At 34.3% G+C, this 27,223-nt stretch overlaps 1 protein-coding gene across 1 annotated transcript in view; it reads right to left on the bottom strand.

Moving 5' to 3' along the window:
- Positions 1-27,223, bottom strand: part of FMN2 (formin 2) — a gene marked incomplete at its 5' end in the record, with an annotated part of 152,964 nt that overhangs the window by 33,601 nt on the left and 92,140 nt on the right. Inside the window, 6 exons of the mRNA XM_082756573.1 lie at positions 11,728-11,820; positions 21,963-22,083; positions 22,253-22,312; positions 24,013-24,159; positions 25,105-25,234; positions 25,414-25,505. Of these exons, the coding sequence (XP_082612699.1) occupies positions 11,728-11,820; positions 21,963-22,083; positions 22,253-22,312; positions 24,013-24,159; positions 25,105-25,234; positions 25,414-25,505 (643 nt within the window). The remainder of the gene's footprint in view (positions 1-11,727; positions 11,821-21,962; positions 22,084-22,252; positions 22,313-24,012; positions 24,160-25,104; positions 25,235-25,413; positions 25,506-27,223) is intronic.

Raw genomic sequence — 27,223 nt, 5'->3', positions numbered from 1 at the left:
AACACTTTTACTAATGTACCTTCTGATACAGTTTCTAAAATAAGCAGTGCTGTTACTGAAACATGTAATTTGAAATCCTCTCAGTTAAACAATGCTTGTAAATGGAGGCTAGCATGTTCCAGCTTAGGATAGTCTTTTAGTACTTATATCTGCTGGATAGAACCCTTTTTATAATCTTACAGGATTGATTGGACACAACATCTGAACTGTCTAGTTTTGGCTTTTTCATCATCCCAACCATTATACGCATGCTTATAAACAATTACTTACCTAAAAAAGCAATAGAGCAAATATTTTATAATTATTATTTTTTTCGAAGAGTGCAAGTACAAATTGTACAAGGCTTATCAGTGTGTTAGAATGTTTCCATGCTGCAACAACTTTTCTTTTCTTCCATTCTAATTTAGAAGCATGTATCTGTACTTTTAATCATTTCCTATAGAATGGGTACTACACAAAGAATCTTGAAAATTCCTGAATTATTCAGGTGTATGTAATAGTTTTTGTTTGTTTTTAAGCTAATAAGCACATATGCATAAGGCAGTTACTATACCCCCTGAGATTTCATTCTGCATCAGATCACCTCTTAGCATTAACAGTCTTGCAAGGAAAGAGTTTTCTCTAAGAGAATTCCGTTGTAGTCTGTTCCAAACATGTGATGACATGACACCTCTAAATCTTTTTAATGTTATCAAAAGGACATTATTCAGGTGTGAATCAGACTTGCAATCCATTTGCTTTCTTGTTTTTCAAGATGAAAAAGAAAGTTAAAGAACAGTATTTAAATGTTTCTGCTCCAACAAGATGACAGTTGACACCAGTGGAAGAGAAGAAAACATGGTACACACACTCAAGGATCTGTCGCAGTCCAAAGCAAACATTTAAATTACTACTTCTGTACTAGTGTAAACAACTGAAAGCTGTGGACAATAGCTAGTCAAAGACATTCACTGAGATTTAACAGGATGCTTTCTTCCCTTGTTGGTTATCAAAACAACAAAAGTTTTATTGTCATATGCGTACACTGGAATAACTACTAGATTTCTGAAGTAGCTAGAGAGTCTGCTAAGTTCTGAAATTGGCCACTGACATGATCACCTAATATTAGTGGTTGCTGGTATTTTGTCATACTAATTGCTCCTTTGGTAAATTATTTTCAACCCATTTTTTCTGTTTCAACAAGGGAGTAATGTTTTTAATATAGTTTTTCCTCAAAAGCTCCAGGTATTTCTGAATGTTACAGCTATGACAGATTCAGCCGAAGATTCCCCATACTGCATTAGACTTTTCCATTTCATTGAATATAATGCATCTTTACTGTCACTTCTTCCTCCAAAGCAGTACATCACAACTGGTAAACAGAGTACCTGAAAGGCACTTTCTTGTCATTCTTTCTTAGCAGCCTATATCAATTAAGTGCTAAATACAAGCTGAAAGGCAGCCATGTGGGGAGAGGAGTGTTGGAAGAAAAGTCTGTTTCCTTTCACAGATGAGAACTTCTCCAACAGGTGAAGCAAAAAGGAGAAAATCCCTACCCATTTCACAGTGAACCTACCATGAGAATAGCTGGTGCAGGAAAATCTGTCATCTTCAAGGGTACTGTGGCAGCTGAGCACATCAGGGTACGCAGCTCAGCCACTGAAATTCCCCCCCCCTCTCTTTGTCCTGAAGAAGCAAGACTTCTTCAGAAAACTTCAGAAAGTCTTACAGCTTTTCTTTGAAAAATATTAAAAGAGGTCTTGTAGTCTCATCTGATTTTGTATACATTTATATATAAAATATATATATACTTCTACTGATCACATCAGTAACTTTTTGCAGGCCCTTATGACAGATGCAGAGGTTCCCATTCATGGGTCAGTATTTTTTGCCAACTAAAAATATTCCATATTTTATTGACTCAACATCTTTTCCTCAACCCCCTGCACTGAAATTAGCGTTCTTGATCCTTGACACTAATTTTCTGAACTGCCTCCAAAGATATTGTTTCAAATCTAATAAATACCTATAAAATCTATATCACACCCGGAAGCATTAGTCCAGTTAGTATTTCACATAATGCAGAGGGGAACAAAAGGTAATACTTAGATTTGTAACTCTGCCTACATACATTCAACACATTGTAGGTCTTTATATGCAGCTCTCATAATCCTGAAAGCATATATATCTCCTGTAAAATCTACTTAATTGAAAAATAACCTCAGGTCATATTGACAAACATTGCATTATTGAAAAGGGAACACTTTAGAGTGAAAATGACCTCTCATAGAACAAGGAAGAGAAGATGCCTTTTATATTCATGACATATACTAAATTAACTTACTCCTTTCTCACTTTTTCTTTTGAAAGCATCTCTTAACGTCTTCTTATGGGACAATGTTCTACTGTTTGCCTGCTTTTTCTGTTAAGATATCTTCATACTATTTCATGTTTGTCCCCATTTACTGCAAGCTCTGTACTTCCTAAATACTTCATATATTTGGTCAAAATTCAAGTACATTCCTTCCTCCCTATATCATTCCTTCCAAGCGTGAGGCTTGCACTATATCCCAGACTATTCATCTAACTACAGGTTATATGCATTTCATCAAAATTTACATCAGATAGTCTAATTTGTAGCGTTACTTTTGTATTTGCTTTAATCTATTGTTTGATGTTTAATAACCGGGACATAAAGGTTGCTTTAATGCAATCAAAATGCTATTTCCCACAAAGCCTCACAAGTGATGTCTAATTAATTTAACATATAAAAGGTGTCGTCATCAGCATAGATACAGTCTTGAATGTTAACACACCATTATTGTGTTTGCTCTTCCAATTCTTCTATATTCCAGTCCTGCAAAGTTACATACAAACTTCTGCAAAGGCATGTATATGAACAGTCATACCAAAGTGATCTACACAGTTAAGAAAACCCGAAATGTTATACAAAACCAAATGAAAGAATGAAACACAGGCATTCTAGAAAATTACAGTGTTTAGCAGAACAGTATTGTTCACTGGTAGGTGAAAATTTTGTGTGCGTGTGTGATTTGTTTTTGTTGTTATTTATTTTTTTAGAAGCCTAGATGATTAAATGAAATTGAGAGGGGTTCAAAGGTAAGGATATAGAAGTTATTTTTGACCATGAATTGTCCCTTCTGATCACAACTGACATTTCAGACATATTATGCTAAAACCTTTTTAGGAATCAAGCCACTCTCTGAACTAAGAATGCTGCCAAGTATATTCTCATTTTCAGTCCAATGAACTTTTTATATCAGTCTCTTCTAAATGTAATCATTGTACTTTCTGCATTAAAGCTGTTGTCAAAAATAAAATAATATCTAATATATTAAAAATATCTGATTTTCTGTATGTATATGATTATGTTCTGTACAGGCACTGGATATAAGTTCTATTTTCCCTGTTATCAGTTCTTGCAATTTCTTATTTGGAAGTGCAACATTCCATTCTTTATCACCTCTTCCAATGGACTTAAAAATTTTAGGAAATATCTGCACTAAGACTAATGGAGAGGTCAAAGACTTGAAACTACTGCTTTAAAAAGGGAGTATTCTGCCTTGCACTACGTACATTTTAAAAGCAGTGGAATTCTTAGAAATTATTTTTACTGAAAAAACAAACAAAACTCTCTGTTTTCAAAACTTTTACAAACCTTTTCTGCAGTTTTACCATGATCTTTAAAGAACTTTTTTCCCCCACAGAATTAATATTAGATGTGGTTCTGAAAATATTACAAAATATAGCAAATATCTTAACCCAAACCATCCCTTGCATAAAAAAAATAAAAACAACAACAAAAAAACAGTAAGGGCCAAACAGACCAAAAAAATAAATAAATACAAAGTTGAGGGATAGACTTTCTTAAAACATGCTGCTGACCTACTCCATTGGGATCTGAGGACTTGAAACGCCTATCTGAGGCTATGAGGAAACCTTGGGCAGATTATCTCAAACATGTGAGTAGGAGAGGAGAGTGATAAGATGTTGCATGAACAAAGCATGTAGTCACTCTTGTATTATTAGGGTCTAAGGTTCAAGTCCGCAGGACCTCTGCCAAAGCTTCTAGGAGAGTTCCTCCATTTTTTTTTTTTTTGTGGTACATGCAGTTTTTAGATATCCCTCAGAACACACTTAAATAACACAACTATTTTATTTGGTCTGGAAATAAGCACATTGTTCAATGCTTGTTTTGAAACATCTTGACAATATTAACTATCAAAAAACAATAAAGACATATGGTGAGTGCAAAGCTCTTAAAGTAGGCAACAACAACAACAAAAAAATCTTTTCTTCTCCCCTTTGGTCTTCTGAGTGTTCTTTGACTAAATTTATATTTTTGTTGTTGTTTGTTCTCTTTGCCTGTTTAATTTAATAACCATAACGTGGCTGGGGAGAAGAGTGGCACTGGGGAAAGCTAACTAGTCATTTTAGGTGGAATCTATCAAAAAAGGAGGTGGGTTTCTGGCAAAACTGTAAACAAGGATTAGATGATCATTAAACTTTAAATGATGATGTCACTGGTTCTCAGTGGCTTTGTAAAGAAAAAAGCTTAAAATGCAATATTAATATGCAAATATAAGCTTATAACCTGCAATAACAGAAATTTTATGAGAGAAAAGGGACTTAAACAGTTAAAAAATAATTTGTGTGCAAATCTACCAGATAAGCATAGTCACAAAACAGGTCGACCCTTTGGTTCAGATTCAGAAACGATTCTGAGTAGACCTCCAAGGTCTATAAATAGCATTCAAATACCCACCTGGAGCTTACGTTCCACGGAACAGTTTGCTTTTAGCCTGTGCCATGATCTTGACCCAGCGATTACTGTCTGTAGACACCACCTGGCCACAAACCCTGTTGCAATTTACGCTACTTCTACTGAACCAGTTTCAAAGGGCTATGAGTAAGAAGATGCACGAAACTGCCATCCCTTCCGATCTCCTGATCTCTCTTAAGGGAATATCACATCTTCTCAGGTAATTGAATACAGGAATGCATCTGAGTAATCTCAGATGGAAGACAAGAATCAATCCTTTCATCTTCTTCTCTATCTCCTAGATCTTTTTGCTTCTCTCCTCCCCTCCCCCCTTTATATAAGGGTATTAACTCTTTCTTTATAATTAATTATGCATGATCTTTCCAGTAACTTTCAAGTGAAGCCAGGATGTGGGTTGTTGTTTGTTGTGTTCTTCTGTTTGTTTTTGGTTTTGACAGATACAACTCCTTTATGATGAATCGTTAGAGCTACGTTGCTATAGTTTTGAGAATTTCTATTTATAGTAAACAAAGATGAGAAATCTAAAAAAGCTTTGCAAAAAGAAGAAAGAACTTCTGGAAACCCAGAAGGATCCTTAGATCCTTCTGGATTTCCTATAACACCCATAGAAGGTAGTGAGCAGGAAGAACACCTACTCCCTTCTCCCCCATTTTTCTAAAATTTTCATGCATACATGAAACAGGACATATAAATACTTCACTCAGGCCTCAGTTTCTTGAGGATAACTGGGAATAGAGCATCTAACATGCTGGACATTTTTCTAATTATGTTTTTTCAATTTTTTTCGACACCTGTGAGTTAAACAAACATTTATATTGATTCCGATCAATTATACTTGAGGAACCTGATTCCTCAAATAAATAAGAACAACAAAACTCAGCACAAGTCCTGCCTAGCCCTCAATACATGTTTCAAGATCTGAATTTTCTCTACATTAGTTTCTTCTGTTAATCCATCTCAGGCAACAGTAAAGAGATAGGTTATTATCACCCTTTGAAAGATGACATCTACTGTAAGCTGAAGGAAGTGGGACCCAGTTCCAACAACTTCCAAAAAATACCATGCTATCATACTCTAGTTATGTGCATTTTGTGACTATTCATTATTATGTTGTTAAATGTCACATGCAAAGAAGTAAAATACATCATATTTCATATACAGTTTTGACCACCACTCCCCATACTAGTGTTTCTAAAGTTGTACACAGCGCATCGTGAAGTCAAGACTAGACCCTTAACAGACATGCAGTTAGCTAGCATACATAGGACTAAATATGCATTATTAAGTAAAGATCCTGCAAGAGGTTTCAGGTCTAATTTAAAAGCAAGGCTGTCCAGCTGTAAGCCTGGACTCTGGACTGCTGAAGAACATGCAATGCCATGATAATTAGAGACAATACAGGAACAAAGTTGTCTTGCTTAAGTTTTAATATCTCTATTTTTTTTCACCACCCCAAGAAGTAGATGGTAAAAGCAATGTTATTTGAATGCTTTTTGGATTTTACAGAAGAAGGAGATTAAAATGTGGATTGGATTATCTTTGCCTATAAATATCTATAAACTTTTCAGTAACTTCAGTAATCTGCTGCACTCATTCCAAATAGTTTTGGGGTGGATGACATTATGACACTCACATACTCTTCCCAACCACTAGCAAAACCAATGCCCTTCTTTCTTACAACACACCTGCGTTGTCTGCCATCACTGTACTGATGCCTATGCCAAAAAAAAATAATGTTTCAATGAGGTCCTGTGCCAAAGACACAAACAGCTGCCATGCCACGTCCAAAGGTTTGTCCTTTCATGGACGTTGAGGTAAGGAGAGGCTAATTCAGTGAACTCTGTTTAGTGTTGCAAATACAACAGAATGTGAATTTGGATTATTAGGTAATAATGTACACCAATGGAGGTGCTGACATCTGAGGTAGGGACAAGTTTATACAATACCGAGGTTAAACTATTTATTAGCATTAAGATGTCAGTGTGAGATTACAAAAATACTTTCAGCACTCAAAGAAAAAGTTTTAAAAGCTCATTCAATAATCCAATGAAAAGAACACCAACATAAAAATGTAAACATTCATGGAACTAGTTTAAGTGTGAATTCCTGCACTTTTGTTCTAGTGATTGTATGTTGCTCTATCTCAAGATGATTTGATGATCAATGATTTAGAAAAATTGTCTCAGTAATGAGTGTATTTTGATAATATTTAAAGTGAATGTCTCCACATAAATCTAGCAATACCTGACCCTCTAGTGTTGTATTTTTAAAAGAAAAACAAAACCAAAAATATTTCTTCATATATAATTCCTAATGGTTTTAGTCATTTTCTCAAATTATTTTTAGAAAAAAAATAAGAAATAGTGCTACATTCTCCCCTATATTAATCAAATTATAAAAGCAACATTTAAGGAAAATGTAATCTGCAAAATCAATCATTTCTACGTTAGAAAATGCCAGAATTAAGATTATCCTAGCAGCATTCATTTCGCAATCATCTACAGTACTTCTGGAGCCAGGAACTGAACCCAGCCATCCAAAAGTCAGTCTGATGCTTTAGTCTTACTCACAATCCATCATATGATGATGCACAGCCTTTTGCTGCTTGACCTAAAAGAACAAGTTATGTCCAACTAGCTGGTTGCAGCTATAAAGATAAATACAACACACTTTGTGATTTATACATTCATTTACTAAAGGTTTGGAAACTGGATTTCTGAATGCTCTTTCTGGCAAGAGAAGGAGATGGTTACAGTCAGTTCCATCACGAGGACAATTTTAGCATCTTTGTTCTGCAAGATCATAAGGATGAGGCTAGAACTTGGGCCTGGAGAAGAGTCCAGCAGCATGAAACGTGGGGCTGGCACTCACTAACAATTGCAGAATTTTGTGAAGTAAGACCAGGAGCCACAGGTTGAAAGGTCACCTTGTTCGCCTGAACTGGAATTATTCCCTTTTCCAGATGAACTAGCTAATCATCTGAAAAGTATGTTTTCACTTCTTTTAAAAGCAATACATTCTAGTGCTCAAGTATCCTACACTATAACGCTTTTTTTAAAAATCCAAACCTAATGGTTATCATATTCAGAGGCTAACACAATATTCAATGATTTCCTCAGATTTGAAGTCTGTCACATTCACACAATTTATAAAGGTGAAAATCTGTTTTGAATATTTTGCCTCTTTCCAAGTCCCAAACCAAACTTCTATAAGGGTGCAGTGGCTACTGCCTCCTTAGAATTTCTCCTTAGAAATTTCCTGCCTTATCAGGCTGACAAGAATGCACAGCCGATCTGGAGTCCCTGGGGCTCCCAAAAACTGCTTTTCGCTGCAAAGTTAACCACAGTTAAAACCTGGGCATTGAAACTCAGTTGCAGTTCATCCACACACCTTCATTTATTTATTTATTTAACATGAGCTAGCTATCCTATCAAGTGTTAAAGGATTACTAACCTCTAACAAATTTCCTCTATATCTTGCATGATACTGTTTCTACTGTCTTCTGTGTGTCCTAAGAAGGCTTGCCCCCAGGAAAAGAAGTGATTTCCAAAGCTTCCTGAACTGGTGGATGTGATCTCAGATGTTTGTGTGTCACTATTCCACCCACAACAAAGTACAGTTCCAAAGGGGACAGCATTTTCAGGTAGTTTTCTTTTATGATCTCTCTTATTCAAATCCCGATAACTTGTTTGGAGTAACTCACAGAAAGAAAACTTCAGTAAAGATTACACTCCTGTATTGGAGAGATGCAAATAGTACTTATTTAGTACTTTAAGTCTAGTACTTTTAGTACTTTAAGTCTTTAAACAAATGCTTAGAAATATGTAATAAATAAAACAATATACTTCTTAGAAGTCCTGTATATTCTGACAATCTCTTAAATCTCTTTTCTGGAAGTGTCTTTAAAAAAAGGATCTGTGAGTACGGAGAATTTCAGCAAAAATTAGTCATATGTTAATTTGAGAAATACAGAAGTCCTGTATGTTGTGCATTTTTGAGTGCATGCGGCTCCAAGTGAGAGAAGGACAGAAAACATGGGAGAACAGAGGGTTGCTTTGGAAGTTTCAAGGCACGTAGGCCCTCCAAAATTAAATGCACAGGATAGGGAGTGCTTGCAAATATTCACTGAGCCAGCGTAGAGAGGGTAGGACAGAGGATAGATTTAATCTTTTGCTAAGGAGAATAATCATTTTATAAGTGGCCCTGAAGTCCATCAGAAAAAGACTGACATCCTTTTACTACTTTGCTTATTTTGATGAATATGATGACTATTTAATCTACTGAGTGGGCTAGCAAGAGAAGCGCTGGACAGCCTCAATTGTACATACCACTAGCATTTTTATCTAAAATGTTATGACTGAACACATTCCATATTTCTTCCCCTTTTTTATCCTTTGAATGAATGATCTTTACAACTCCGCTAGAAGAACTCTATTACACAGCCATTTTTGCCTCTAACGGCTCTAATAAAAGTGTTAACATTAAGTGTTGTGTTTTTTTTCTTTTATTAATACAATCAGGTAGACTAGTTACAGTAACTTAATTCAAAGTTACATAACTGTGCCAGACAGTAACTATTCTTATAAAAAGTGCCTTTCTAACCCCTTGCCAAGGATATTTAATTTGATGTCCAAGTATTCTTGCCGATGGGAAACCCATTTTCCATTTTAACTGCTAGCAACAAGTTTAAGTGAATAAACTAGCTACTTTGAACTTTTGAGTCCCATTATGCACACAAGTTATCTACTCTGAAAAGGCATCATATAAACATGCCAAATTATTTAACCCTATGAAAAATGCTTTTCATCTGAATTATAAGTTAAAACTTTTTCTGACTTTAGAGAAACTGGAACTTTAAAAGATAAAACTTAAAGCTTGATTTTTCTTTGCCCAGAGCATATGTTATATAAACACAAATCCCCAAAAGGTGCCAAGAATTGTCCCTCTGTTTTTCTAAATGATCATGTGTGCAGTCTAGCTGAAAAGACTCATCGATTATGTCTACATAAACAACAAAAGCCCTTAGAAAAAATATCTAGATCAAAAGCCTGTCAAACACTGAACAGGAAAGAGAAATCCTGCTTTAAACATGGCCTCTTTCAAGTCTGAATTCAATCCTATGAAGTAAAAACAAAGGATTTCATAATGAAAGGTATTTAAAATTACTTTATTTTTGGAACTTAACCAGGGATTCTTTTTTCTTATACGTTAACCTTTGTCTGCCTTATATTGTAATATAATTCTGCAAAATAGTCTTTTAAAGAGTTTTAAATCAGTGTAGAAATTGTTTAGTCACAATTCACTGTATTCACATTTACATTTCTAATTATTTTAATTAAAATGCAACCATGATATTTTTACTGACATTATGGATTTCTCTTTTTGTCAATGACCTGGTAATATCCACTATTAACATGGGAACTCAGCAACGTTCTTCATGGATGAGATGCATATCTATATGTGTTTTTTTCCACACTTTCCTTAAATACATACACGTAATCAAGGTGAAAAAAAACACACACCCTTGCAAAAACAAAACAAATTACTGTAGCTTACCTTGTATGCAATTACCCTCTATAAGCCATAGTCAAAAATGAAAGTAAGCTACTCTAGAGTCAGATACTTCCCAGACTGCTCTGATTTATAAAAACTGAAAGAAATTTAACTGATACACCTCTGATGTATTATAAGCCCCATATTTGAATTGTTATTCTGTTACTCATATCTACTGATGAAGGACACAACATTCTGCTTGCCAGATTTGTTAAATGTGTGTTTATCTCAGGAAGTATCAGTTCACATCAGTTAATTCAAAATAATGTTTTTGCAATACTCATATATACAAATTTTAATCAGAATTTATTCACTGTAATTGGGAATCTTATAGCATGGACCAGTATGTTCTGGAATGCTAACATATATATATATATATATTAGTTTTTAAAGTGTTTGGACAGATCACCATAGATATTCCAACCAAAGAAAAAGTGCATACCTGGCTGGCCTCTCAAACATACAGCATAGACAGTTGATAATGATTTCTCTAAAAAATAGCTTATTATCTCTCAGTAATTCATTAGCCTAGATCTGTGTTACATTGAATAAGTAGAAAGTGACTTCTCATATAAGTCATCTGATCAGTAACAGATCTGTCTTCTATTATAAAATGTAATGTCAAAGCAGAAAGAGAAGTAATGTGACTAAGTTAAAATTACATTAGTGTAACTCATCAGGCCATTGTCACCCTGATGTATTCAACTCCAAGTTGTATCAAAATATGAACTGGTCTAGACAGAATATACTCTTTCAGAGCAGTGTTTCAAGAGATGCTCTGATACACCACTAGTCAAAAATTAGCTATCCACGCTTCCTATAACATTGTAAAAGAGACTAGTAAAGCATATTCTATTCATTTTTAATTTTTTTTGGTCCATCCAGCACTCAGGATGCCAGTTCATCATGAATACTTCCAATATATTTTATCTTGCAGCATTTTCCATTAATCACATCCAACTACTGCATATGGATTTGCCTTATATCTGGAAAAGCTTTAACTACTTTTGCTATGCTTACTCCATGTTTCTGGCAAATACAAAAGAATTATCTCTTTGGAAAGAAGTTAATGACACAGTTCCAGCTTCAGTAATTTTTCAAGGAAAAAAAGGTTGTAAAATTGTTTTCTCTGGAATGCTGAACTTATCGGAAGATCACATACTTGAGCCAATAGCATTTGTCTTTGCTGTCATGCAAAAGAGAATGAGTCACCTACAGTACAACAGAATCATTTTGTAAATCTTTTAGAACTGTGTGGCATCTGATTAAACTAATCCACATCTTTCTATGATGCCAAAATAAACAGTCTCTTTCCCACAATGTATAAACACTGTTCCCATAACTTGCCTTTGAAATGTCATTAAAAGGTTAAGTGACGTTTCATTATTTACCTTGACTAATGAATTGTTCCATGCTGTCTTTGAAAGGCTGGAGGTGCTCTTCTAGTGATAGCTGATAAACTTTTGCTGCTTCTGTCTCACATACTGAAATTGAAATAACAGATTAGCTTAAGACACATCATAGTATGGATCTACACGCTGTAATAAAAGACACCCTTGAATTAACATATACTCAGTGAAATTGCTGGAATATGTTCCTCAAGCATACTATTTCAAGTACATACACTTTGATAATATATTCAGGAACAGCTATGCTGTGATTGAATGTTTTTGACCAAAACGTAAAGATAGCAGTAGTGAGATTAACAAAAGCATTCAACTGTTTTGAAGAAGACAGGCAAATTTAAGAGACTGACCAGTGATTATGAACAGTGATTGCAAGTCAGGTTGATATACGTGGACTTAGGTGAAAATACCTTAATAAAAATAAAATTCAGTTGCAAAACCAGCACAAACTGTTTGGAGGGACCTTAATTACAGTGCATAAAGTATAGGTTATGGCTTAATACCTGCAAAAAAACACAGGTGTGGTTAAGTGTTTTGAATTGTTCAAAAGTAACAGTGAAAAATTATTGAAGTGCAAGAATATGAGAGTAGAGCCATTATAGCTTGAAGAGACCTTGGGGGAGGACAGCTAGGTTCTTACTGCACCAGAGACCAGGGCAAAGTTTGAGCCCAAAGCTTCCCTGACATATAAGTAATTGGTTAGGTGGTACCACCATATTCCCACAGATGAACCAAGGTAATTCTGTCTGGGGCAACAAAATAATTGACACTACATCTGGAAAATGACTCTGCCTGAAGTTTTCCAATAAAAGTGCACATATGCAAAAAATGTATTCCTTCTCGTTTACACTCCAGAGAATGTATACTTCAGAGAAACAGGATTATTGCTACGTCTTTACAAACAAAAAATAATTAGAGATTAAAAAAAAATGAAGATTCAGAATGCACTATTACAACTATCTACTTTAAATATACATGATGGGATCAGTCCAAATGGGATCAGTCCAAATATCTACGAATGAGAAATGGTCTGTTTTTGATGACCGGAAATAAACAAATAGTAGCCTTAAATACATTGTGTTCCAAAAATGTAATTCTGTAATATTTTAAAGGATTTCAGGAATTTAAAAAAATAATAATAATTAGTTGTCAGGTCATTCTTACCTAACCAAGCATGAGTTCACAACCTGTAATAATAACATTATCTAGTTTACAGCAACAAATTAATGACAGATCAGGAAGAGCATGGTGGTGGTATTGCAATTAAAGATAATGTAATTAAATATATATAACATAGATAAGATAATGTAATTAAATATATATAACAAATATCTATATCTATAACAAATGCTCATCAGCCAGCCCACTGTAGATCTGTGCCTAGTCATTCAAGCACCAACAAGGTAAACAGATATGATGGTAGTCACATCACTCTTTTGTAATGTTAGCTGTGGAAATTGATTCACCTTTACCTAGTCCCAAAAGTTCTCAAAGTATCTTTAAGGTCTTTAAAAGTTCCTTGAATTTTCATACAGCATAGGACAGACAAAATAGAGGAATTATGTATCATTCTGCAAAGGAATTAATTCTGACAATAACATTTTTACACTATTCTTTTCACCTATTTAGTGACAAAGTTGTGAGACGCTATAGACCCTGCCATAACCATCCATTTCATGTCACTCAAATTCCATATCTGTTTCCAAAATATGTATTACATATTCTTCACAGGGTTAAGGTTCATAGAGACCTTAGTTTTATACCTCATTCCAATAGCCTGAAGCAGTCCTTTTTCAAAATCTATAAGGAAATGCAGGGATATACCATATTTTGTATTCAACTTGCTATGAAAAATAGAAACATAAGTAATATTGCCAGAATGAAATGTCTTAACCAGTCAGATACTGGAAGAGCCCTACCATGGTTGGTTTGTTTGTGTATGTGCTGGGGGAGGGAGGGGGAGTGGAGTTAATTATATCTTTGTTTCTCTGGATTGCTTTTTGTGTGTTTCTTTTTTTTTTCCCCCCCTTCTCCCTACATGAAAAGACTACAATTAATCACGTTCAGAAGAACAGCAGTTCAGGTTTGGTTTTGACCATATTCCTGAATTGCTAATGATGTGCAAGTCACTTAAAAAAACACAGACCCCTCCCCCCCCCCCTTTTTTTTTTTTTGCTTTATAGAAAAATACCATATTAATATCCAACTTTAAAAAAATAAATAAATAAATAAGAGGGAGAAATGCTATCATTATTACCACACTAATACCTATGTTGTAATCTGCCTACTTTGAGACAGATAGTGTTCAAGACAAAGTAGCTCGTTGGATGCTTTCTTCGTTAAAGAATTAACAGTCCTGTCAGCTCTCTTCTACATGTTTCCTAGTTCTCCAAAGCACCAAGTTTGGAATCATGGTCTCCTTGCCCAACCTGTTGGTTATAGCACTCATTTATCATGTTCTGTAATTTGTCACCAGAGCATAAAACCCCTCTATTTGGATGAGGTATTGTTATTCCTCACAGTAACTAAGGGAATTAAAGTGGTCATCATATGAAAGGAACATAAAACACTACACAGTTACCAGTATTTCTGCCCAAGTGAAGGAACGTGATACTGAATAAATATGTCAGATGTGTATTTAATAACTTCTAAGCAATGTGGAGGTGAAACATGGAAAAAAAAAGTATGCAAAAATGCCAGTCTTCCATATTTAATTCCCCCCCTCCCCCCCAAGCTCTATACTTAATCACATTTTCCACAAAACAGCTTAACTAGACCTCCCAGATACCAAAGGACTAGGGTAGCAAATTAGATCTGCTGTAATGAGTTTGTTAAAGTTTTGTCTAGAACAAAAGCTTGTCTCTTTTCTGATTCCAGCAAGTAAACTCAAAATTTGCGTATTATCAACCCTATGCTTACAGGTTTGGTTATTCTTACATGTTGGGAGATGTATAAGCAACATAAAGACAATACTAGTGTAGATACCTCTGTTTATTTTAAGCAGATTATAAATTTTCTTATAATGTTAAAATGGAATGGTGTTCAAGGCACCACAAATGGGAGTCATGTAGGCCAATACAAAAGCCAACCACTACATAGAACCTTATCTCAGAACCTGGCATTGCCCAAACAGGCAGAAAGAAAGATAACTTACTCACATTGCTTTAGATAGTGAAGGTGTCTGTAGTCCTGGCTACCCAGTCCACATGCACTGACTTTGTACCTTCCAAGGATTTCAAATCCTAAGCAGGTGTTGGTGCACGCCGAGACACCTCTTTCTCAACCTTCTAAATCATTATTAACATATAAGCAGTATTTCAACAATGGAAAAGACCAACGGTCCATCTAATTTCATCTCCTCTCATAAGTTGTAGGGGACTGTGTGTGATTCTCTGGAGAAGCAATGCAAATGAGCTTTTCTGAGAGGAACTTCTAAGTCTCATGTGCTATCAGTCTCAAACTGATATATGAGCTATTAGTAAATCAGATAGCTTTTTGAACTAGCAGTCTCAAAGTGATAGCTTTTTGCCCATACGTACAAATGGAAATTGATGTAAAAAAAAAAAAAAAAACAGATCAGGAATTAAAAATAAAATCTAATTACAGCTATACACAGTATCTCAAGAATCTAATTTCATTCACTATTTCCATGTGAAAATGCCATTAATTGCCATTTCTCAAATCTGTGTTAGACTGCTCTTTAAAAAAAAAAAACCTACTACTCCTACTTTAGGTCAATATACTAAAACTGCATGAAGTTTCACAGCTGCCAATACTGTTTAAGAAACATCTACAAAAATGCAAGAGAAGTCACAAAGCATTCCATGCACTGTATTAATGCTTCCATTAAGTGACTCTAGTAAGTGATTTAAGATAAACCTAATTTCAGAAAAAACAATTGTTTTTTCTTTTTTTAAGAAGAAAATGTTTTCAAGATTTAAAGTATATTTTTATTGCTGTTTTCCAACTAGTTCTGCTGGATGCCAAATTTTAGTTCTTGGAAGTGCACATCTCTGCTACTCATATTAAAATATGCTTTTTTGAACAAAATGCATGAGCAGATGATCAATGACTCCTCAGGCTTACTGTATCGTCTTCGATCAGGATAGTAGGGAAAAACATGATTTTTCTTTCAACACTTCCAAAACATACAAGTTTCATGTCACATAACAACAAACAGCAACTACAAAAAACAGACCAACAATAAGAAAGCAAACAGAACTGTGAATTATTTTAGGATGGTTAATGAACTGAGGTTTGTTAGGCATTTTGGTGAACCACATCTGAAACCACAAACTTATATGAGTCCTGTAGAACTCAGGTGGATTTTCAAGAGTTTAAGATACCTGAGAGAACAACTTGCGGTAAGATTTAATAGACTATTTGTTTATGTCTTTAAGGAATTTTGTCCCTGATTTTCAGAGGGTCTGAGTACTCAGACTCCCCCAGGAGATATGCCTGTGTCCAACTTGCTTGAAAAGTATATAACAGCATAACCACTGCTTTCACAACTTCCTCAGTCCTTTCTTATTCCTTATATATGTAGATGAAACTTCTGACTTTAAAAGAGAGTTTAGATTTTAACAGAGGAGAACGCTCATCTCATCGAAAGAAACTGATGAACTCAGCTACAAGCACAGAAAGAGCTCTTAATTTTCTTTTACTTATTTTTTTTGGAATTGTAAAGGCTTACACTAAGAACTGCTGAATCTTCAAGGGATTCCATAGACAGCTCCTTGTTTGGAGTTTTAAGGACAGTAAAATATGACTCACAGATTGACTGAAAGCCTGGCTTTAGTTTACATCTGGTTTGGGTTTAAGAGTCTGCATGCTGTATAACTGCAGCAATTAACCCTTTCAGTGATAGGAGAACAAACAGCTAGAATTTCTGGATGCATAGCTGTTAATGAGTAGGCAAAAGTAAAGATTTAATTTGGTTAAAGCAATAACTGCTTCTGTAAAGATAAATTGTACAGATAACAGTAGGATTGACTAAAACAACTAGTGTTCTGTCATTTTTAAAAATATTTACCTTGAAAGATTTGGCTTTTTATTATAAAGTGCTGAGACCATCTTTTCAATAGAATATGGATCTATGGATCATATAACAGAAGGTCTTAAAATAAAGCATGTCTTAACCATGATAATCTTCATTCCCCGTTATATCAAAGCTATTGACAGAGAATAACAGAAACACAGACTCCTCTGTTAAAGTTTTTTGAAGTTGTAATGAATTACTTCCAATAATGAATTTTTTTTTTCTTTCATTTGAATTTTTCATCTCCCTGCCTTCTTTTCAAAGAGCTTATAATAACAACGTAGGAGTACATTCAAAAAGAACAGGTTTGTGGGAAGCCTCTTTGGATGGCATTCATTTAGTAAATTTAGCTATCCAAATCCCCAGGCAAGACTCAAGACCTTGCTTAGCAATTAGTTTTAGGGGAGCAATCACTTCCTTTCCTGTTATCTGTAGTGGTACCCTAAACGCCTGCTTAACTTTCTGTTACGTAAAGTTGGAATTAATGCTGCTCCTGTTCCCAATCAAGAAGTGACACTGAAATGTTGCCCAATGTTTTAACCCAATAATCAGAACTTTGATGTAAATTGTGTCTTCTAAATATGGAAGAAAAAAAAAAAAAGCATTGGGGTGTCTGTGGGGGAGAGGATGATGTGCAAATTTATTTTTTGCATTTTAGCCTGTATATGTTAGTATTACCTATGAAAGAGCTAACAGTGGATGCGATCTCACCACGCACCCCAAGCACAACAGTTGGCCATGAAAAGGAAAACGCCACCCCAAACTGCAGCTGGGCTACACTCTTAGGGTTGGGGCCTCTGTCTAAATTTCAGTAGTAACCATTACTAAGTCAAAAGGAGTGATTTTTTAAAATCCAAAAAGGTTATAATAGGTAACTGCAAATAAAAATGGTAAGAAACCAAAGCATAACACATCTACTATCCTATCTCTCTGTCCCATATTGATGCCACCCCAGATTCAACCACAAGAAATCTTTCTACTGCATGATATGTTACTTCTAATCCCGATTTACACAGACAATATTAACCTGAGACCACATATCAATCCTAAAAACAAGAGATCAAAGTTGAATAGGCTTAGGTCATACTAAGAAGCGAAGCAACACAGGAAAAATAGGGAAGATGTATTTTTCCAAATTATTATGGGGCTTTTTTCAAAACATACATTTTAAAAAACAGTGTTCTGCAAATGCTTAACAATTTATAAACAGTTTCACTCCTGTTTATTTCAAATCAAAGAGATATCCTGGGCCATATGGCCTAGCTTCTTACGGATGGATACTTTGCAATGAGTTGCAAGCACTAACAGTTGGAAAAAAAAAACATCACTACAAAACAAATACTTAAATTATCATAATCATTATTACTTGTAATCAGTTTTAAATCAAAGGTATTAAGTATGACAATACTATGGCATATAAACAAGTAATGACTTTGACTTGATTTTATAGCAGTCTGTATGATATGGTGTTATTACTCTCCTCTACATGCCACTAGTCAGATTTATTTTTTTGCCTGACGTTGTTTCTAATTCCATTTTAGCTGAGCTTCAGTGAAAGTTTTGCAATAAATGACAGTTGAATTAGTTTTTGATTTGCAAGAACTTACTATTGTAAAGCTAAAATGCTAACAAGTAGATAAAGAACAGTTTCTGAACTGTCTTAACCTGCCGTAAGTACTTCATAAATACTGTTATTACCATCCTAGTTCTTTCCTAAACGAAATAGATGCCCTGAAGAATTTCATGGGCCACAAATCCATATTTTTCCTAAATTACAATTATATCTACAGAGAATGTCAGAACATTGAGAAGATTAAACATTAATTTATACATGTTTTCCACATCTTTCTGCTCCACCATTCTGAAGTATCTAGAAAAATATGCTAATAATACTGGATATAAAACACAGGTCCTAATCAGCAAGAGTCATGCATCATTCTTGTGACCCTGGATGCCAAATATTCTTTACATGGTGAGTTGATTTAAGTCATGTGGCAAGTGCTAAAGTTTCTTCTGTGGAATGACACAGGAACAGAAGTCATTGCTTGGCATGACTGCATCAAGGAACGTTGCTGACAGCCAGGAGAGATCAAAAGCGGATCAAGTTGCTTAACAAACTATATGTCACTGAAGTCAAAAAGGCTAAAGAATCCTGGAGAGCTGTGAAATCTGGGAGCAACAGATGGAGCCATACTCATTTGGTTTGTTCTTAAAAAACTCTACTTGTTTTTTGGTCTTCAATTTCTTATAAAGAATCTACCATATTAAGTTTATCCCTGTGGATATTATCTTAAAATAATGACAAAAAAAGCCTGAATAATCTGCAAGAATTATATTGTATGGTTAGTAGAGTTTCTGCTATACTTCCTTAGGTGACATTTACTTGTTTTTATTTTTATACAGAAAAAATGAAAATTTCTGCCTTATTAATCTTGGAACAGGCACACATCATGCTTTATGAAAGTCTTTTGCATTTAATTTAGAATCCCTGAAGAGATTTCTCTATTCTAACATTTACAAATTTTAAGACATATACTTCACAAAACATAAAAATGGACAAGAGCATCCACAGTCAAATGGATGAAAGCATACATTATGAATGGTTTTTCTTCCCAGACATATCAGAATAACTACTACTTTTATACAACAACAAGCCTTAGCTCAGAACAGTGAAACAGTGTGATAAAAATTATTTTACAAAACCATGAAGATGCTTTATATCTGTATGGTTCTGTGTATGTTACTGACATATTTATATGGTAAAATACAGCATTTCTAGAATGAAATGCTATCGTTATGACTACAAAACTTTTTTTTTTTTTTTTTTTTTTAAATAAGAAACCTCCAGTCTGTGGTTTTGTTTGTTTGGGTTTCATTTATAACTTTATAAAAGGATCCACTTGGGGATGCCTTTTTCCCCCATTTTTACAAAATGCGATCTCACTGTGCATTGTCTGAAGAGTATTTTAAACTAACATACCCTTAAACTGGTGATATTGCCTGTACCAATGCTATGTGGATTTGTGCATTTTTTTCAGTGACAAAATACAAAATAAAGAAGGCAAAGAAACAACAAGAAATGGTGTGAAACAACAAGAAACAACAATAAAAGGATGGTGTAATCCTCTCATTAAAAATTCCACCTAATCACAGATGAAGATGGAACCATAGCTACAAACCACATCTAACTGTAAAATGGGAATACATCCATAGACATCTATTCTTAAAGTTTGGTGATGCTCAGTATTTCCCAGGAATACTCAATACTCATTTATTCTCAGTGTCTTCAAAAGGAGAGGATCATATTTAGGATTTTGTCATAATTAGCATCTTACAGCTCTCCCTTTCTGGTCAGTCATTTAGTGAGGCACTTGCTAGTTCCTCAAATTGTAAGGTTCCATATGCACATTAGTAAACCTGGCAGTGTACTTAAACTAAATGCACTGGAAAACCACTTTGAAGTCACTTTATCCATTCAGCTAAAATTTGCACTCTATTCAGAAAAGACCAGCATTAAACATGGTTATTCTGACTCTTTGAATGCATTACAACAATTAAGCAATTGGAATACCCGTAATTTTTAGTGAATGCTCTTGCAATCATAGTTGGGTTTTTGTTGTTATTTTTAATAATTTTGAATTCAGGTTTACACTTTTCTTTGGAAAAGAAGCACATCAAAAAGCATTTTGCATAACTCAGGGTTGATAAGAAAGCTGTGAGATTGCAAACTGTAACTGAAATTTTTACTTCATATCCAGGAGTGGATGCAGACGGGCCAACACCCAGAGAAGCTTGTCCCAAAGGGAATGGGCAAGAAGTCACAGTGCCTGCAGCTATTTTTCAGTTTCATTAACTACAAAACAGAGTGACAAGGGAGATTCAAGAATAATGGCTGGATCTGGAAGCACAAAAAGAATTTGACTGCAGTCTTGTGGCAGAGTGAAAAATGTAATTTCCATTTTTACAAAACCCCCACTTTGATCACTGCACAGTGTAGATTTATGCCATAAGAGATTTATGCCCATGTGCAAATTTTAATCTTGATCTAAAAATATTTAAGCCCTTGTCTGTATAAATACATTTTTAGTGAACTTGGAGGGATAATGTTCACCTCCATGAAAGTTCTTAAACACGTGCCTTAAGTACCAAGTACTTTCTCTCAGTCAAAGCTAAGCATCTTTCTCTTCTATTTGCAAGCTTGAAAACCAGCCCTCAGAAAAAAAAAGTTGCAAGAACTATAGAAATAAATTTACGTAGCTGAACTACAAAATGTTTGCTGTCCAAATTCTTCAGGGCAGGAAGTGGATGCTGCTTCAGTTTGCTTCTCAGTATCACAGTAAGTGACCTTGAAACAACTTTAAATTTTACTTCTAAATATTTAAAATACATTTCAAAACATCTGAATAGAACGTCTGATAGCAAGAAGAGAAGGTCAGATTTTACTTGTATTCTGTAATGGTGTGGTTTTTTGTTTGTTTGTTTCTTTTTTAGTACAGAACCTTCCATTCTATTCAGGAGCTAATGGTTTACCAAATCATTCCTTGGCCTCAAGACTCTTGGCATTCAAAACCAGCAAGACAACAGAATTACAAAGATCATTTCACTTCTTGATCAGAATCCAGCTTTCCAAGATTTAATATAAGTGTTACACATGATACATGTTCTTTTAAAGTCTAGCAAACCTATCACATTTTTAAAAGTTGAGTTTATTCAAGGAAATATCGTTCCATAAACATGAGAAAAAATACTTCTTTTGCATACTATATTTTAGCAAAGTCAGGTTATTTCAGCATGTAAAAACATCCTGTATTACTTTTTCTTATTTGCTAGAGAGTAGCATGGAAAGCTACTTTAGTCATGAAAGCATTTTAGTCATGCAAATAGTCTGATACTTCACAATTCTTATGAAAGACTTGTTGAAATCAGTTTGATATAAAAAACATATTTTGTTTGGGTTTTGAGACAAAATTTTATCAAGTTGGCTTGATGTTTATTTTAACAATCTCTTCCAGGTTAGCTACAGAAAATAAATTATTGCTTAATCATAAAAAAGCAAATTAAGGAAACAAAATACTAAAAGAGGACTTGAAATACAAGCAAGTATTTTTACACTGTCATCTAATTTCTCAAAATGATACAAAATAATAACAGCAAGTATATGCACTTAATCTAAATTCAGTACCTCGCAAATCTTTCTTCATTTTGCGGAGATCCTTTTGAAAGTCTTCAAACTTCATTTGTGAAGCCTGGAAGAGATCTTGTGGCTCTGGAAGAGGAAAGATGCATTGCTCTTTTCCAGCATCCTGACAAAAACACAAATGTGCAGTTACACAGTGTTCATTACTTTTCTATGTAGCAAAATATATAACTGAAAGCAGAAAGAACATCTGCATGCATTCCTTGCCATCAGAAAACTGTATTTATTTTTATTTTTTTTTAACTTGAATTTTAAAAAGCAGAATTAATTCTCACCTCATCAAAATTACGCAAATAGTAGGAGACAATGTAAGATAGAAGACTTCTGCTGTTGTCCTGTGTAGAAGAGAATACGGTTTGTTACATTACTAAAACTCACTGAAAAAAAAAAAAACAAAAACACACAAAACAAACAAAAAAACATCATTTGAGTAAAAGGAATATTTAGTCACATACAGGTAATATTTTGCTGATTCAGTGCCTTTACCAAACAAACACACAAAAAAGTTTTATCTATTCATTAAATACAGTAACAGAAAAATATGTGTTAACACTTGTATAAACCATTCCCAATTTTTGAAATATACCTGACTTGAAACGGAAACCTTGCATTTTTAAATTTCACAACAAGGGAAAAAGAGAAATTGTTTCTGGGTTAGTATACACACCTTGTTTTGGCAACATTCAGGTCTTTATAGACATGCATCTATAGACTAAAGCAAAGTTTAATTAAACAAAGATATTTCTAAATGAATTTTTGGCACTTTTGGGGCTCTTTTGTGGCTTGACTTTCTCCTTATTTCTGTTCTGTAATAGATCGTCAACTGAAAATCTTAGAATTTAAGATTTTAGATAGAACTATGTTTTCAGATGGAAAACTATAAGAACTTTTCTGAGTGAACAGTAGCAAATGAGTTGAAGATGGATTTTGTAATTGCAAGGTTAACGGTAACCACATTTCGAGCAAGGTCTGTACTATGGTGTCATTCACATTACTACTTTCTTGGCTTATCGAAGAAACAAGTGCACCAGAATGAAGTTCCTTCACACTTTTAGAGGAAAGTAGTTGGTAAGGTTAAACAACATTCTGCTTACATTACCTCACACAAAAGCTACAGCATGTATATTTAGGAAGTGAGGAAGCAGGGAAACAAACTCTTCTTTCTCCGCAACTTTCAGAACAGCAGATCTTGACAGTGATTCACTAGATGGACGTAGGGGCCAATTTAAATTCTTAAGAATTATTACTATAACCATTCTCATACCACTACCCACATTCAGAAGGGTCTTTTCATCATAGACATAGACTCAAAGATAATTGTTTCCCTGTAAACGGAAGCAAAGCTTTTAACACAACCCCAGTATGAATAACCAAAGCCAAAAAAATGCTGGTAACACACAAGCTTCAGTCTAGCACTGTGCAAAAAACAAGACTACCCAGCATTCTCTTTACACATATAACTGTATCAGATGAATTTTAAATCAAGTACTTATTGTAATTATACTTTACTCATCTGGATCCATGGTCTAACGCATACTATGTAATCATGATATATAATATCATGAATAATAAGGGTGAATTTTGTATTATAACAAAGACAATGTCTAATCAACCATTTTCGGGAGCAACTGCTACTACTCACAAAAATTTTAAATCAGTATCAAAAAAAAGTTGTGATTCAACTGTTTCTACTTCTGCCATAAACCCTTTAAGAGTAAGGATCATTGCTTGTGAATGCAAAAAAAAAAAAAAAGTGAGACTATACAGTATACCAAAAGTCAAATACATATCAGATTAGAAACTAGGTTTAAAATATTTTTGTTCATATTGAAAAGAAATAGTTCATTTCCAAATGTCTATGAAAAGTCTATGGAAATACATTCAATTCTAGGAGTGCAGTCAGCTAAGTACAGTAACAAAATTGTTCCCTTTGACATGCCTAGGTCTCACACCTTTTATTTAGAAACGGAGAAAGAGTAATTTTTGGAAAGAGTTTAATGGTGTAAGGCCTACAGGAAGTCTAAGATCAACTTACACTGCTCTTGACATCTTTCAATTTTGGCAGGATATCTAGTCCAAACCCATCAGCTTGTCCTCTTGTCCTGTTTCCACCATTCATGTAGTTTCCAAAGGCAAGAACCAAACCCAAGACCTGCATAACTCCTGACCCATTTTTCAGTGTCTACAAAACAGAAGAGAAACTCAGTAATATTTACTGTTAACAGTATAACTGGCAACAGTTTTTAAGCAGATTTGTGGACACTGTTTAGAAATACATACATCAAGGCTCAAATATAGGAAATCTTCTGGTGAAATACAAAGATGTAGAATATTATCAACATATTGTGAATGAATGTAAAATATCTCCAATTAAGATTTCTATTTAAAAAAATAGGAAAACTATACGGTATTATGAGAGGTGATCATTTGGGAAAACTTAAATAGTAATTTCTTAACTGGTGCTGACAGGAATTATTTTTTTTTATTTTTTTTTATTCAGGAAAGGGTTCTGCAATAAGTCCCTAAAACACCTGTATCAAATAACTAAAACATTTAGTTTAAAACAAACAAACAAACAACGTGATAAAACAAGTAAACATAATTTAAAATGGTTTTGAGTTATTAAAGTACTGATAAAGGTCTGCTTGTTAAAGCCATGTAGTATTGTTTTGTTTGTTTTTGCAGGGGACCACTAAATTACAAGAATCTCTTCCAGCTACAGTCAACATTGCTATCTCTAAATCATTTTAGACCTTGGAAATATAATTTATTTGTGCTTCCAAAATACAAGCAAACACAACGTGAACTGAACTGGTATTCATTTGGAAAGGAATGGCCAGTCACTATGGAGAAAGACTTTGCTTTGACAAAAGGAGACGGTGCACTGTTTTCCAGAGGCTGATATGCATTGATGGCAACAATATGATATAGTTCAGTACCAAAAGCTAATCTTAAAATTTGCTTTGATGTTGAAGTACAATCATAAAATGTTCTATTCTGCAGGACTGCTATCCTTCAGATTTAATGAGCACTTAAAGTAAATAAAGAGAAAACTTTTGAAATATGAGTACAACTTAAGATTAAATATCAAAAATTTAGCTCTACCTCTTTATGAAGCACAACCTACCTCACACAGTTTCTGTAACAATTCAAGTTTGCGATGGATTGAACAAATGCTTTCTGAAAATGTTGACTGAAACAGGATGCAAAATACACGTTCTGAAAAGTTGGGAATTAGTGAGAGTTCATAGAGGAACCTGTAGGAACAAATAAAGAAAACGTTTAGAGCCAATGTCAGTACATTCGGAGGCTGGGCTTTTTTTGTTGTTTTGTTCTGCTTTTTGATTTCTTTTCTATTTTAACATGTATAGCTAGTCTACTGCAACATGTAACTTTTTCTGAAGTAAACAGAATTGTTTTTTAAGTACGCTCTTACTGTTCTGGCTTATCCAAAGACTTCGCATTTTCTTTTTCCTTAGATGCCTTGCTGTGCTTTTCTATTTTTTCTAATTCATCCGATTGTGCTCTCTGGAATAAAGAAACAAAGTAATTAAAAAGTGTTACTTAAAAACCCAGTCAAAAAGCACAAACAGATGCTCTTGTCACTAATCTCATTTATGGATTTTTTTTCCTTTCTGGTATCTGCTTATAGTAAAACTACTTAGTCCACGGAGTGATTTTAAGTAAAATGAAAACAGAACAATCAATTTTATTGATTACTGATAATCTGTAAAAGATTTATTCATTCAACCACGTATTGAGAATAATCTGTGTCCCCATTCCCTTTGCTTTGACTGTTTATAAAACCCTCGGATCAAAGAGCTTTCTTATTGAGATGTGTTTTTCTTTCCAAGTCTATTGGGTTGCATTTGCATGCAAACTGATTTTTAAATATATTTAAATAATATCCACTACTTAAAACAAACAAACAAACCCACCTAAATGAAAATGTTTGCATTGCTTACTGCAATTAAAACTTTATTTTGCATTTGGAAAAAGCTATGGAATAACAGCAATTAACTGATTTATAATGGAGCTATCATATATACCATAATACATGAGAACTACTGCATATTTCTATGGAGCAAAATTATTTTCATTTTGTATCTTAATAAGTAAAAACAATTATATGTAAGCTGTCTAGTGTCTTGGAGAACTCTGTGGTACATTTTGTGGTCTCTTCTTCAATATTCAAATCAAAAGAAACAGAGCTTCACTTCTTTTTTTTGTATCATGGAACATGGAAATTGTTTTTTATTTCCAGTTACAGTGCTGGAAAATCAAATATAATGGAAAAGAATAGAAATGGAAAGAAATTTCTCCTCCTGACCTTTCTTTTGACATCCATGGTGGTTTTCAAAATAGATTCAAAATAGATTCAAAACATGAATCTGTGCAATAATGTAAGAAAAAGTAGGAAATATAAACATAGATATAAATAAATATAGATATATCTATTTATTTATATTTATTCTTTTAAGAAAACACTGCATACGTTTTTGAACTTGCTCCACCACAGATCTCATAGACAACAGTGGAAAATTATGTTCTAACTACTTAATGCCAAAGCAAAAGATTGGCTGCACCTGTCTTGCCTGATTTTGCATGATTAGCACAATTAGAAGAATTAGGGAACTAGCTAAAATCATACTGCCATGGCTACATCAGCAATTTGAAACTAGAAAGTCAGGTTTGGACAGTTCTACTGAGGTTGTTGAACATCTCATGTGAAAAAGGCGAAAATCCTTACGTGAAACAGAAAGATGCCTCAGTTTCTCTGATCAATCCAGTAAGTCTGGAAATGACAACAAGACCATTTGACCAGCCAGAACAGATTGCTCTGTCAGGTTTTGGATCTCTCTCAGGATAGAGACTCCTCAACCTCTCTAGGTAGTCGGTTCCAGTGTCACATTTACAGAAAAGAAATTAAAATGGTATTTTTATTTCTAAATGAAATCTCCAGCATTTAAATTTCAAGAGGCCCATAGACCAGTAATGTCTAGTGTGGCAATCTCTGCACTTCACTCCTTACTCAGACATGCTGGGTAACACCTCCCTGAGCTCTCCTCCAAGCTTACCCCTAGCTCTCTCAGCCTCTTCTTGTATGACATGTCCTTCATGCCTTTCATCACCACTGTGGCTCTGCACTAGACTTGCCCCATGTCCATGTCACTTGCACTGGGGAGGGCCAAAACAGGACACGGCACCCCAGATTTGGGCTCAGCAGTGCTGAGGAGAGGAGAATA

This window comes from Aythya marila (assembly GCF_965140915.1).
Source record: "Aythya marila genome assembly, chromosome: 3".
Classification (NCBI taxonomy): Eukaryota; Metazoa; Chordata; class Aves; order Anseriformes; family Anatidae; genus Aythya; species Aythya marila.
The sequence above is the reverse complement of the archived record's forward strand: the minus strand, read 5'-3'. Positions and strand labels throughout refer to the sequence as shown.